This window comes from Aphidius gifuensis, linkage group LG3 (genome assembly GCF_014905175.1).
Source record: "Aphidius gifuensis isolate YNYX2018 linkage group LG3, ASM1490517v1, whole genome shotgun sequence".
NCBI lineage: Eukaryota > Metazoa > Arthropoda > Insecta > Hymenoptera > Braconidae > Aphidius > Aphidius gifuensis.
In genome coordinates this window covers 19,941,007-19,956,075 of record NC_057790.1, presented here as the reverse complement: position 1 = coordinate 19,956,075, position 15,069 = coordinate 19,941,007, and the positions used below count along the sequence as shown (strand labels likewise).

Sequence of the window (15,069 nt, the reverse complement as noted above, 5' to 3'; positions counted from 1 at the left end):
AATTCGTCGATCAACAATATCTGGTGAGCAAAAAATTTGAAAGTATATATTTAAATTTTATTAAATTGTTAAGACTCCTCATCATCATAATCATCGCACGTATTTTTAAAAATTTAAATACAAATCACGTTTGTAGTTTACTCGAGCATAACAACAAATGCATTTACGTGTTTTTTAAAAAAAATGTTATTCTTTAAACAAAAAAATTGGTAAATACTATTGTTTTTAATTTGACAATATAAATAACGAAAAATTTTAATTGTAATTATTTATTAAACGTTTTTTTCATATGTGAATAATTTAAAATACATCGAAAATGATAAGAGTTGTTTTTTTTTTTTTTTTTTTTTTTTTTAACATCATTAAAAAATCATGTATATTTTATTTATAAATATGGTCATAGATAATTATCGACAATTATAATATGTACATATGAAGGAAGTAAAAAGTTCACCAATGCGTAAAACACAATTATATTCGCATTGAAATCACACGGTATCATCCCAAAGTAAAAGTTTTTTACATCGAAATAATAAATATAAATAAATTTAGCAAACATATAAATTATATCTTCAAACAATCATATTAATTAACATGAATTTCATCACTCAACAAGTGTTACCATCAGTAACATAAAAAATATCTTAAAAGAAGAAAAAAAACCATTCATTGTGACAAGAAAATTTCTATCAAATATAAAAAGAAAAAAAAAAAATGATAGTTTTTTGTTAAAGCTTGTATCATTTGTTTATGTAACAATGAGAAATGAAGATACTTGAAATAAAATTTCTAGAGAAATAAAATGTGTTATTTAAAAATATTGAGAAAGAAAGAAAAAAAAAGCAATTTAAGGATGTCAAAAAGAAAAAAAAAAAGGAAGCCATCCAGCAAGTATAGTAAATGCATTTTATACAGTGATATTGTGAAGTATATAATAAAAAATGAATATAAAAAAAAATTTCATGGATAAAATGGTGTTCAAAGTTGGATACTGGTTGGCTCACAACGCAAGGTGAAAGCGCATATTGCGCATTCGTTTTCTGGTTCTCACTCTCAGTCACGGACGAGCCGGCAACGGCATCGGCCAAAAGTTAATTTTAAAAATTATTAAAATATATAAGTCAATAAATAATCATTTAAATTATGTGTGTTTATTAAATTTACATAAAATAAAAAAATAATCAAAGTGGTAAAAAAGAGATAAAGTAGTAATCGAAATATTCGAAAGGATCGAAATATATTTAGTTAATTGTGTATTTTAAAATGAGACAAAATCTGAAGACACTGTCTCGAAGGCCAAATACTCAAGGTATCTATACCAAAATAAGAAATAAAAAAAACATAATAATATTTAAATAAACATAAAGTTAATTAATGATTAAAATAAATTTTTAAATATCTTTCTTTAAATTTTCTTTTAAAAAAATCAATTTTTAAAAAGTTGATTTTTATATATTTTTTTAATTTATTAATATATATATTAGAAAGTTTAAAAAATTATTTAAATCAGTGAGATCATATTTGAGATTGACCTTGAGGTTAATATGTGATTTTAAAGTGGCTGTCAGCCTTGGTACTGGCTCAATACTTCTGGTTGGAATTGCTGCAAATGGTACTGATGAATCATTGAGAGATTTAACAACAACAACAACAACAACTGATGATACAACAACAATAAATAAATCATCAACATCATCATCTTGCTATACATCATTTGATAATATAAAAAATGATAAATCATGTTATAATTTTACACATGGTCTTGTTCAAATGAGAACACTTGAGCATGATGAAGCATCAATGGATACACAAGAGACATCTTGCTACGTACTTGAAGGTCTCAACGACAATGATTATAAAAAAAAAAATCAAATTAATCAATAATAATTTATTTAAATTTAAAAAATAATAATGTAGTTTTTCTATTTTTTATTTTATAATAATAATAAAATAAAATGAATAAAGTTTATTATAAATTTAATTTATATTTTTAATTTTTCTAAAAATGTTTTTAGTTTTTATTTGATTTATAATAATAATAGCTGATTATATTTATAAATTTAATTTAAATTTTTTTATTTTATTTTTATCCTTTTTTTTTTTCAACAGATACATCAGATGATTCAAATTATGAGACTGTTGAAATTGAATTATTACAATCAGATAATTCAATACAAGAAAAAATAGATGATACAATTAATAATAATAGCAATGATGATAATATAAATAATTCATCATTAGAAATTAAACCAATGACATTACCACCACCACGTGAATCAAGTTTAACTGAAACATTTGGTAAAAGAATGAAAATGTTAAGACGAACATGGAGCATGACAAAAGTATCACTTGGACGTATAAGAAAAAAAACAATGAATGATAATGATAATATAACAAATGATTATACAATAAATGATAATATAAAATTAAAAACAAGTCAAGTATTTAATTTAAAAAAACATTTTCAAAGATCATTATCAAGTAAATCATCATTATCAAAATTTTATCTTGATAATGATTATGTTGATGATATGACAAATTTAAAAAATAATAATTTTTATAGTAATGAAGAAATTTATGAGAGTAATAATTGGTTTAATAGATCTGGTTCATGGAAAAATAATTCATTGAGAAAAAATCAAGAGAGTTGTTCAGGTAATTTTATTAATATTAACAAGTGAAAGTATTTATTTAACAATGAATTTAATTTGTTTATTTATATTTTTTTTTTTAACTTTCAAGTTGTTTATTGTTATGGTTTTTTTTCATGATAATATAGATGATTATAATATGCTTGCGGAAGAACCATTGTATCAATATTATGCTGCTGCAAAAGTACATGGTGAGTTTCAAATAAATTCTGATGATTATGATGAAGATGATGATGATGATGAGGATGATTATTCAACATCATTACCACAAACATTAGACATGGGAACTTTGGCACATCGTACATTGTGGTGTGAAACAAGTCAAGTTTTACAAAGTGATATTCTTGGTAAGTTATTATAAATAAATTTTATTGTTTTATAAATTATTATATGTATTTTTTTACTTGTAGATAAACTAACACCAGAAGAAAAAAAAATTCAAGAAGCTAAATTTGAAATAATAACATCTGAAGCATCATATTTAAATTCTTTACGTGTACTTGTTACTGAATTTATGATAAATCATAAATTAGTACATGAAGATTTATCACCACATGAACGTGATAAATTATTTGGACAAGTACCAAATGTATTAATTGCATCGGAAAATTTTTTATCTGAACTTGAAAAAATATGGAATAATGATATAATGTTAAATGGTTTACCACAAATAATATTACAACATGCTGATAAATGTTGTAAAAATTATATTGATTATTGTTCAAATCAAGTATACATTGATACAACATTAAAAAGTTTAAAAATTAAAAAAAATTCAACATTTATTGATAATGTTATGAAAATTGAATCACATCCAGCATGTCAAAGTTTATCATTACATTCATTTTTAATGTTACCATTACAAAGAATAACAAGACTACCACTTTTAGCTGATGCTGTATTATCAAAATTATCAACAGATCATATAGAACGTGAAGATTGGGAAAAAGTATTAGCTGTACTTGGTAAAATTGTTAGAGATTGTAATGAAGCTGCTAGAAATACTGGACGTATTGTTGATATTGAAAATTTAAGTAAAAAACTTGAATATTCAAGTAAAATAATACCAATTGATTTAACTGGTCGTTATCTTGTACGTAGTGGTTGTGTTAAAACAATATTATCAAAAACAGGAACAGATTATGTATTAACATTTCGTAAAAAATATCAAAAAACAATATTACATATATTTTTATTAAATGATTATATATTAATAACAAAAATTAAAACAAATGATTGTTATATTGTTATTGATGCATGTAAAAGATGTCTTATTGAACTTGAAAAAGTACAAGATGAAACACAATTTACTGGTAAATATAGTATGATATTGACATTGCTAGAAAATCATTGTGGTAAACATGTTGAATATATATTATCATGTGATAATCAAACTGAACGTGAAAGATGGCTTGATGCAATGTCACCACCAAAATCAAATCTCCTTGGTGAAACATTATATGAAACTTGGGATTGTCCTCAAGTTGTAACATTACATTCATATTCACCAAATCAACCAGATGAATTGTCATTTCAACCAGGTGAAGTTATTAAAGTACTTAGAAAATTACCAGATGGATGGTATGAGGGTGAAAAACTTGTTGGTGATGAAAAAGGATGGTTTCCTGGTAATTACACCAAAGAAGTACCATCAGAACATGTTAGAGCTAAAAATTTACGACAACAACATAGATTTTTAGCACTTAGTCATGCATTTACACAACAACTTAATAATCCAAATCGATAATCCCTTTTGTTTTTTGTTAGTAATCAATAAAATTGGTTGTGATTTAACTCGAGAAAAACAAAAATACATGAAATATTTACTTGAATATTTTTTTAATTATTTTATAAATATATATATATAAATTTTAAATTAAAAAAAAAAAAAAATTTGCACTTGTTTATTCGCAAATTATTATGTAAATAAATTATCAAAAAAAAAATTATATTTTTTAATAATGTTATTGGAGAAATTAAAATATTATAATAATGTAACAGTATAAATTTTTTTGTTATAAATTATATTCGTACTTTTGAGTAACCAGAAGAACTACGATCATCAAATAATTTACGTAGAAAATAAACTTGAAATGATGTTGTTGCTGCAATAACAATAATTTGTACAATTGACCAATTTTGTACATATGAATTATTATCAACTAATAAATGAAAATCACGTTCTTCACGACTTTTTGAATATATTTGTGATTGTATCATTTCATTAATATTTTTTTCAACATTAATAATTGAAGTCTGAAAAATAAAAAAATAATATTATTAACACAATTTAATAAACAATAATTTATATAATAATAATTACCGTAAAATTTTCAACAGAAAGATTTAAATCTTCCAGCTCCTTGGTAAATTTATCCCACTCATCGTATCTTTAAATTAATAAATATTAATAATTAGAAATAGTTTAACAAAATATAAATTAGTTCAAGTTACCTTATAACAGTTAAATATAAATTAACAAGTTTTGCTGCAAATCTTGAAAATTGATTGTCAATACAAACACTGTAATAACCACCAGTGCTTGATTGATCTTGATAATCAGCATTTGCACGCCATTCATAAGGATGTACAATAACACCTGCTGGATTTCTAACAGCAAAACCAGCTTTTCCATCACCTCCTCTCAACACCTGAATAAATAAAATAATTATAATCATTCATCATCATCATCAATTTGATAGGTAAATATAAATTTTAGATACGTATGTCCATATGGAATTTAGTTGGAGGATAAATATAATCTCATGACGTGGCAAAACATTTGATAAATCATCATCAATTCATCACCAATGATTTACCAATAAAAATACTGTTAAACATGGATTGTCTTAAAAATATTATAGGGATTCCTTTCATGTTGTATTAAATAAATTGTTTTGTTGATATTTATTATTAATAATATATGTTTAAACTAACCTGGAAACTAACGAAAAATGTTGCTCCAGGATTGACATACTGGAAATAACAATCCTCTTTGCCGGCATCAATGTGAACCTTGTAATCCATTGCAACAGCTGGTTCATACCAGGCTTCTGTTGTTTCACATCTTACCAGGACAAATAATGTCACAGTAAATAATAATATACTAATTAAATTCATTTTTTTATAATTCATTTTATAAAAACATAACTATTTTATTTTTTATTATTTTAAATCACTTGGTTGTATCAACAACAGGTGTGCTTGGCAACTGAAAATCAAAAAAGTGATTGTAAAAAAAGAGAAAGTATCCACTCCAATTTGTTCTTGTTTTTTTTTTTTACTTACCTTTTATCTTCTTGTGAACTACTTTTTATATATAAACAACTAACAAAAATTATTAATTTTAGTATATTTACTAATTAATTTCACACACATTTTTAATTTAATTTGCTATACTTGAATGGTATGATTGTTTGTCAACAAGTTTCAGTATTGTTATTAATTTTTCTTTTTTCGAAAATCGAAATACTGTTGTTATTTTTATTATTGTTGTTTCGAATGATTTTATCATACGAGTATTTATTATTTTATTTAGTTTCAATAAAGAGACAACTATTGAAAAGATGGCGCTAAGTTTTAATGGAGGATTAACTGTCAAAAATTATTTGAATATGTTTTACATTTTTGTAAATTTACAATAAATACAATGTGTTTTGTTAATAAAAATATAAATAAAAAACTTATAAATTATAATTTATATTCAACTTTTTAAGCTAAAAATAATTATTTGTTTTAACAAATTGTATAAGTTTTTATTTTCTATTGTTTTTGATTTAATTTTTAAATTACATATAGTTTATTTAAGCTAACAAACGCATTATGTTATCAAAAATATTCTATATGTAATTTATAACCAAAAATTTTATTGCAATTTTCAGTGCAATTAAAGTAAAGTCAACTGTCAAATTGTAAAATTTAATTAACAATAAAATAACTATACATGACAACAAAATAATCAAATATAATATTCTGGTTTGTTTTTTTCTTTTTTTTTTTTCAAATAAATTAAATAATTCTAATCAATCGTCAATTTTATTTATATATATTTTTTTTAATTCACAGAAAGAAACACGTTTTTTTTTTTCATTTCACAATGAATAAATTATTTGATTATAATTTGAACTTGACAAGAATAGCAATTATTAGAATTGCTATTAATTTATGGGAACAACCACAAATGAAAAATAAAATAAAAAAATTTTTTCATCAACATGGTTACGATGGATTTTTAAGAGAACCAAATTACTTTGATTCATGTCAACTAATTGAATGGGAAAAAGAGATATATAGTCAAATTGAAGATTTAAAATTGCCAATTTTATTGAAACAAGAATTACTATGTGCAATAAGACCAGTTGGAGAAAATTTATTTGGTTGGTTAGTTGATGTTTCATGGAAATTAATTAGAATTGATTCTGCCAAGCCATCATTTGATGACTATTATGATAACATTTGCTGGCATGATAATATTGGTGACATTGATCCAGTTGAATCATACAAATTAATGTATGACAATATAATTCATGATGAAGAATTAGATGTTGAATATATGTTGAAAGAAGCTATGAATTATTGTTTGGAATATCATATCAGTCAACTTATGACAATCGAAGTTGTCACCAATTTTGAAGCAAGAAGATTATACTCAACAAATGTTATGGAAACTTTATTCATTGAAGAATCTTTGAACTATTGGGCTCATCGTTTTATTGATGAATCATCTTTAAGTGACATTTTTAAATATGGTCCATCCAAAATACAGACAATTTATCTATTAGCAAAAAAAACTTTAAATATTTTTGCAGTAAAATATTATTGTGCACAAATTAACAACTCAATAATAGATTTTGATTATATTCAATCATATTTTTATGATTTAATTAAGTATCTATCTGCTAAACGATATGAATATTGTTCATTTAGACAAGAACAAAAAGAATTAAGAAAGAAAAAAATTAATTTTGGCTATTTTTTAATCAATTCTCTACCAAATGAAGATAAACAACAAATATTATCTTCTTATCGTGAAAAAGAGATTATTAATTTACATAAAATATGGCGTTATTATAATCTAGTTTCATTTGACAATATTTATTCAAACGAAGGAATGAATGGTTACGAGAAAAAACTCTGTTAAATTAATTTTTATCATATGTATTATTGACAAAATAAGAATGTTTTATTTAACTACTTATTATTATTTTTTATATTTAAAAGATTTGTTCAAGGCTTCTGCTTGAATTTTTTACTTTCTAAAAGTTTCTTTGTAACTTCTGACATGAACAATATATACCTTGTAGGATCGTCGTCGTTGTGTAGACTACCTTGCAAAAGTATATATATATATATTGATGGAAAAATTATAAAACATTAAAAGAACTTTAACCTTTTCTCTTTGAAACTATATAAAGAAGTTGTTTTTATGTATACTCTGCAGTATACGTCTAGAGAAAGTACAGATCACATCAGTTATTGCTTCAGTGATATTAAAAAATATATTATAAATTAATAAAAAATAACAAGTGTTAATAATAATTTAATAATTTAAATATGTAAGTTGATTATAAAAGTTAATTTAATAATTATAAATCAATAAATAAATTACTATTGAATTTTTTTTCCTTAAAAAAAATACTGTAAATTTCAATTTTCCTTTTTAAAATTAAAAGACCATATTGTTTAATTAAAATAACTTTTTCAATAGATTAAAACGTTTTTTTAAAAATGAATAATTTAATAATAAAATTATTTTTTATTGGATTAATGATGAATGAATTTAAAAATGGATCATCATTAAAAACAAATAAAACAAGTACAAATTCATCATTATCATCAGAAACAAGACTTTCAAGGACAACAAATTTAGCATATGATTATAGACTTGGTTGTAATAGTATTGTTAATCCAGATACAAATATACCAGTTGAATTTTGGACAATAAAAGGATCAATAAAACCACGTTATTCAATAACATATGTTGGACAATATGATTGTGGTGAAGAAGATGAATGGATTAATTTTTATTTAAGATTTTGGAATCCACATGGTGTTGTTACACTTGATCAAGACAGAGGATTACTTCTTGATAAATCAAAAGAACCACTTATCATTAATATTTGTGTTTATTATAATGATTATATAAAACCAACTGAACGACAAGTGCAAGAAATTTTATCGACATTTGATACTTGTTTATTAGGTGTTATGTTGTAATTGTTTTTTATATTTATTATTACATTCTAAATTAAATAAATAATTTTAATAAACTATTTATTTGTTGTAGTATTTAATTTTTTTTTTAAAATCATTAATTTATGATTTTAAAAATACAAATATGTATTTATAACAAAAAATTATTATCCATAAAACTGGCTGAATTTAAAAGGCCTTTTTTCTTTTTTTAGAAATAAAAATGTTTTAAAAGTTTTTAAGTAGAATGTCTGTATAATTATGGAAAAGAAAATTACTTCATTTTTAAATTATACTTTATATAACATACTATTATTATTATTTTTTATAAAATAATAAAAATAATTTTATAAAAATTGTGGTTTATCAATTTAAATAAATAAAAAAAAATATTTTCAAGATAAAAATATAAATTTACTTTTGTAAATTTTAACTTGAGGCTTGGAACTTTTATTTTTTAAAAGATTTATCTATATTTTAGTCATTAAAAATAAATTATCATTGCTGATAAGGCTTGGTTACTATTTGTTTTTCGTGTTTTTTTTGTTAGCAGTGGTATTAGTTTTTGAAATAATTATTTGAGAAGCAGTTTTATATTTTTTTTCAACAAAAGAATAGTCAGTATAAATATATTTTATCATTGAAATAGGTAATATTAAATTCATTGAAAATGTCAAAGAAATCATTTAAAATTTCAAATGTGCTTTTGATGGGAATTGCTGTTTTGTATTTAATGGAGTTGAATACAGCTTCAAGTTTGGTAAGAAAATTTTCTAATATTGGTTTTAAAAATATAATTAATAATATATATTTTTAATTAATTATTTTTTATTGATTTCGAGGCCACGTGTTTATTACCAAGGCCACATGTTGACTTTATTTTAATTCTGTCCAAAGGTTACAAAGACTTATTCGTAAATAATAAATTTATATAAAAATATCACTAATTATACGTTTATTTATATAATTCGTAACTTATTTATTTTTAAATAATATAATAAATTAATTTTTTTTAGGAACTAAATAGAGAAAATGATGATATCATTGAAAAGGTTGAATATGAAATTATTTATTTGAGATTATACAAAAAAAATTATGACTCCAAAGGAGGAAATAATATTGAGATGCAAGTTTCTGAATTTATTAATAATGAAAGGGCAAGAATAAAAGAAAAATTATATGCAAATGACAATGTGCAATATATTTACGTGAGTATTTATTAATAACTTTATATAAAAAACAGTAAGAAAATTTTTTATATAAAAATGTAAACTTAAAAAAAACTATTAAGCCATTACAAACAAACTACTGATAATTTTTAATTTTTTTTATTTAAGAATGAAATTAAAAAACCCTTAAATTATTCAAGAGTATGTATGGAAGAATTTTTTCCTTCTCAAAAATTAATGAGAGAACTGGAAACGATTTATGGAGATTGTGCTTATCAAATAAATTTTAATAAGACTGAATTTAGTCGAAAGATTGCAGAAAAAATTGAGGTATAAAAATACATATAATGTAATTTTTAAAATAATTTATCTATTGTTGTTTAACTGTAAATTATACAATAATTATATTTTTTTTTTTAGGAAGGGATAAAGCTTAAAGCAAAGCTTGATGAAATTAAAATGAATTGCTTTTTGATGCAAAGAAAAGCACCTAATCCAGAAGAAATTAAAATTTGTTTAAATAATAATGGCATTTCACTTGTTGAAGCCTACTTGAAAGAAGCACGTTCATTATCTCTTGAAGGTTACGCAGAGAGTCAAGTATATAAATGTTTAGAAGAACCAATAATTCGTTATCGTTCTAATGAAACTTTAATTGCAAATGCTGAGGATTGTGAAATGGATCCTATTATAAAAACAATTGGATAATTTTAAATAATACTAATGATATTTTAAAATCATATTTCTCTGATGTTATCAGCTACTCATTATAAAATATATATATATATAAAAATTCAATAAACTAATTGTATTGTAAAAAAAAAAGAATTTTTTTCATCTAAAGAAATTTACAATAAATATATAAAAATTTAGTTTAAAAAATGTATAATTGAATAACAAATTTATTACAATTGAATTTAATGATACCTTATTGACCAGCAGTAGCTATTAAATACCATCAACTAAAAAAAGTAATTGAAGTACTTTTTTTTTTTTTTAATGAAACTTTTGACATAGGTAAATATAATTTTAAAATTTCAAAGTGATTTAAATGTCTGTATAAGGATAAAAAAAAAATCACATAATTTTAAAATTGTTTAATAATACATGTAGTTTATGACATATTATTGTTATTATTATTAATTATATCAAACTCTAATGATAAAAATATATAAATTTATTTTCGTAGATTTGTACTTTGAAACTTGGACTTTACAATCTTTGTTTTTTCTATTTGTAGTTACATTTAGTCGTTAAAAAATCATTATTGTGGACAACGATTGTTACCATTTTTTTTTATTTTTTTTGTATAAATAGTGCTTTCATTGTTTCCATTACTAACATTCTTTCGACTAACCTTTGCAGGGAGTAGTTCAAATATAAAATTTCTTCTTTTTCTTATTACAATTTTGTTGTAATAATTCTAAAGAAAACTAATTTTTTAATCAAAAGAATATTCAGTATAAATATATTTTATTATTGAAACAGGGCAAATAAAATTCATATACAAGTTTTCATTAATTACCTATATTGATTTATTTATTAAAAATGTCAGCGAGATCATTGAAAAATTTTAATCTCCTTTTGATGGGAATTGCTGTTTTGTATTTCATGGTGAATACAGCTTCAAGTTTGGTAAGACAATTGTTTTTTTATTTTTTTTATTTTTAATTTTTTAATGTCAATATACTCAATTAATTATTTTTATCTATTCCGAGACCGCGTGTTCATTATCAAGGTCACATGTTCACTTGCATTTTATAAAAAAACTAGTGATATACGTTTATATTTAATTAAAAAAAAATATCAATAGCCGAAAAATTAAAAGCCATATTTTTAAAAAATTTTCTTCTTATTTATTAATTTTTAAATAATATAATAAATTAATTTAATATCAATTTTTTCAGAAACCAAATGCTGATATCATTGAAAAGGTTGATGATGAGATTTCTCATTTGAGAGAATACAAAAAAGATTATGACTCCAAACAAGTACAGAATATCGAGGTTAAAGCTTCTCAATTCATAATCAATGAAAGAACCAAATTAAGAGACAAATTATATGCAAATGACAATATACAATTTATTCACGTAAGTATTTATTTAGAACTTTACAAGAAAATAAAACAATAAAGCAAACAATCAACTAATAATATTTTTATTTTATTTTTTATTTTTTAAGAATGAAATAAAAAAATCGTTGAGTTATTCTGAGGTGTGCATGAACAAGTTTTTACCTTCATCAAAGCTAATGGAAGAAATAAAAAAGAAGTATCAAGATTGTGCTTATCGGATAACTTTTAAGAAGGCCGAATTAAGTCAAAAGATTGCACAAACAATTGAGGTATATATAAAAATACATATATTGTAGTTTTTAAAATGATTTATCTATTGTTGTTTAATTATCAATTACAATAATTATTATATATTTTTTTTCAGGAAGGAACAATGCTTAAAGTAAAGCTTGATGGAATTAAAATGAATTGTTTTTTAAAGCGAGGAAAATCACCTAATCCAGATGATGACATGAAAATTTGTTTAAATAATGATGGCATTTTAGTTGCTGGAGGCTACTTGAAAGAAGTACGTTCATTATCTCCAGAAGGTTACGCAGAGAGTCAAGCATATAAATGTATAGAAGAACTAATAATTCGTCATCGTACTGATAAAACTTTAGTTGCAAGTGCTCAGGCTTGTGAAAAAAATCGTGTTGGATAATTTTAAATATTACTAATGATATTTTAATCACTGATATGTTATCAGTTACTAATTGATTTATGTAAAAAAAAAAAATTAAATATACAAAAATTCAATAAACAATTTGTATTGTGAAAAAAAAAAAAATATTTTTCATCTAAAAAAATTTACAATAAATATAAAAACTTAATTAAAAATATAATTGAATATCAAATTTATTACAGTTGAGTTTAATGATACCTCATTGACCAGCAGTAGCTATCAAATACCATCAACTAAAAAAAGTAATTGAAGTACTTTTTTTTTTTTTTAGAATAAAAACCCTTTGACATGAATATACTTATATTTTAAAAGTTTTTAAGTGAATTAAATATCTGTATGATTATGAGAAAAAAATTATATATAATTTTAAAAATGTTTAATAATAGTTTATGACATATTCTTATTACTATTAATTATATGAAAACCTTATGATAAAAATATAAATTTATTTTCGTAGATTTGTACTTTGGAACTTGGACTTTACAATTTTTGTTTTTTCTATTTGTAGTTATACATTTAATCGTTTAAAAATCATTAATTTTTTTTTTTTTTTTGTTCTATTTGTAGTTACATTTAGTCGTTAAAAAATCATTATTCTAGATAACGATTGGGGTGTCGTTTTTTTTCTTTTTTTGTAGAAAGAGTGCTTCCATTCTTTCCATTACTAATCTTTGCAGAGAGTAGTTCCACTGTAAAAATTCTTTTTTTTTCTTATTACAACTTTGTAATAGGAAATTAATTTTTTTATCAAAAAAATATTCAGTATATTACCATTGAAACAGGTCAAATTAAATTTATACAAGTTTTCATTAATTATATTGATTTATTTATTAAAAATGTCAGCGAGATCATTTAAAAATTTTAATCTCCTTTTGATGGGAATTACTGTTTTGTATTTCATGGTGAATACAGCTTCAAGTTTGGTAAGACAATTGTATTTTTATTCTTTCTATTATGAATTTTTTAATGTCAATTAATTATTTTTATCTATTCCGAGACCACGTGTTCATATTCAAGGTCACATGTTCACTTGCATTTTATTAAAAAAACTATAGTGATATACGTTTGTATTTATTTCAAAATATAATTTAAAAAAAATATATATAATAGTCGAAAAATTAAAAGTCATGTTTTTGAAAAATTTTCTTCGAGGTTATTTATTAATTTTCAAATAATATAATAAATTAATTTAATATCAATTTTTTCAGAAACCAAATGCTGATATCATTGATACGGTTAACGAAGAGATTTCTCAATTGAGAGATTACAAAAAAGATTATGACTCCAAACATGTACAGAATATCGAGGTTAAAGCTTCTCAATTTATAATTAATGAAAAAACGAAGTTAAGAGACAAATTACATGCACGTGACAGTTTTCAATATATTTACGTAAGTATTTATTTATGATTTTACAAGAAAATAAAACAATAAAGCAAACAAACTACTGAATTTAATATTTTTTATTTAAGGATGAAATCAAAAAACCGTTAAATTATTCAAAAGTGTGTATGGACAGCTTTTATCCTTCTACAAAATTAATGGTAGAAATAAGAACGAGTTATCAAGATTGTGCTGATCGCATAACTTTTAACAAGGCTGAATTAAGTCAAAAAGTTGCACAAAAAATTGAGGTATACCTTAAACGTATATATTGTAATTTTTGAATTAATTCATCTATAGATATATTGTTGTTTAATTATATAAATTACAATAATTACATTTTTTTTTAGGAAGGAATAAAGCTTAAAGTAAAGCTTAATGAAATTAAAATGAATTGTTTTTTAAAGTACAGAAAATCATCTAATCCAGATGACATGAAAATTTGTTTAAAAAATGATGGTATTTTAGTTGCTGGAGGCTACTTGAAAGAAGTACGTTCATTATCTCTTGAAGGTTACGCAGAGAGTCAAGCATATAAATGTATAGAAGAACCAATAATTCGTCATCGTACTGATAAAACTTTAGTTGCAAATGCTCAGACTTGTGAAAAAAATCGTGTTGGATAATTTTAAATATTACTAATGATATTTTAATCACTGATATGTTATCAGTTATAAATTATTTATGTAAAAATAAATAAATTATAAAATAAAATATATAAAAATTCAATAAACTATTTGTATTGTAGCTAAAAATAAATTTTTTTCATCTAAAAAAATTTACAATAAATATAAAAATTTAATTAAAAAAATATATAATTGAATATCAAATTAATTACAATTGAATTTAATGATACCTTATTGACCAGCAGTAGCTATCAAATACCATCAACTAAAAAAATTATTATCACCTTTATTTTATAAAGAACAAATAAAAA

The 15,069-nt window shown here is 22.3% G+C and overlaps 4 protein-coding genes across 4 annotated transcripts; 3 read left to right on the top strand and 1 right to left on the bottom strand.

Annotated features, from left to right (window-relative positions):
- The first annotated feature begins 905 nt into the window (after nucleotides 1–905).
- Nucleotides 906–4,853, top strand: LOC122852575 (ephexin-1). Its single transcript, XM_044152465.1, has 5 exons — nucleotides 906–1,309; nucleotides 1,559–1,837; nucleotides 2,110–2,655; nucleotides 2,780–2,998; nucleotides 3,062–4,853. Exons 1-5 carry the CDS (start codon nucleotides 1,264–1,266, stop codon nucleotides 4,396–4,398), a joined length of 2,427 nt encoding a protein of 808 aa, XP_044008400.1. The 5' UTR covers nucleotides 906–1,263; the 3' UTR covers nucleotides 4,399–4,853.
- LOC122852577 (transmembrane emp24 domain-containing protein 1) lies at nucleotides 4,674–6,142 on the bottom strand. Its single transcript, XM_044152466.1, has 5 exons — nucleotides 5,940–6,142; nucleotides 5,589–5,862; nucleotides 5,106–5,302; nucleotides 4,975–5,041; nucleotides 4,674–4,907 (listed from the first exon to the last, which is right to left on the bottom strand). Exons 2-5 carry the CDS (start codon nucleotides 5,784–5,786, stop codon nucleotides 4,674–4,676), a joined length of 696 nt encoding a protein of 231 aa, XP_044008401.1. The 5' UTR covers nucleotides 5,787–5,862; nucleotides 5,940–6,142.
- Nucleotides 6,143–6,764: 622 nt separating this feature from the next.
- On the top strand, nucleotides 6,765–7,791 carry LOC122851014. The gene has a single exon (XM_044150061.1). It carries the CDS (start codon nucleotides 6,832–6,834, stop codon nucleotides 7,789–7,791), a length of 960 nt encoding a protein of 319 aa, XP_044005996.1. The 5' UTR covers nucleotides 6,765–6,831.
- A 1,712-nt stretch (nucleotides 7,792–9,503) lies between these two features.
- Nucleotides 9,504–10,763, top strand: LOC122852574. Its single transcript, XM_044152464.1, has 4 exons — nucleotides 9,504–9,603; nucleotides 9,860–10,051; nucleotides 10,181–10,342; nucleotides 10,433–10,763. Exons 1-4 carry the CDS (start codon nucleotides 9,514–9,516, stop codon nucleotides 10,718–10,720), a joined length of 732 nt encoding a protein of 243 aa, XP_044008399.1. The 5' UTR covers nucleotides 9,504–9,513; the 3' UTR covers nucleotides 10,721–10,763.
- The last annotated feature ends 4,306 nt before the right edge of the window (nucleotides 10,764–15,069 follow it).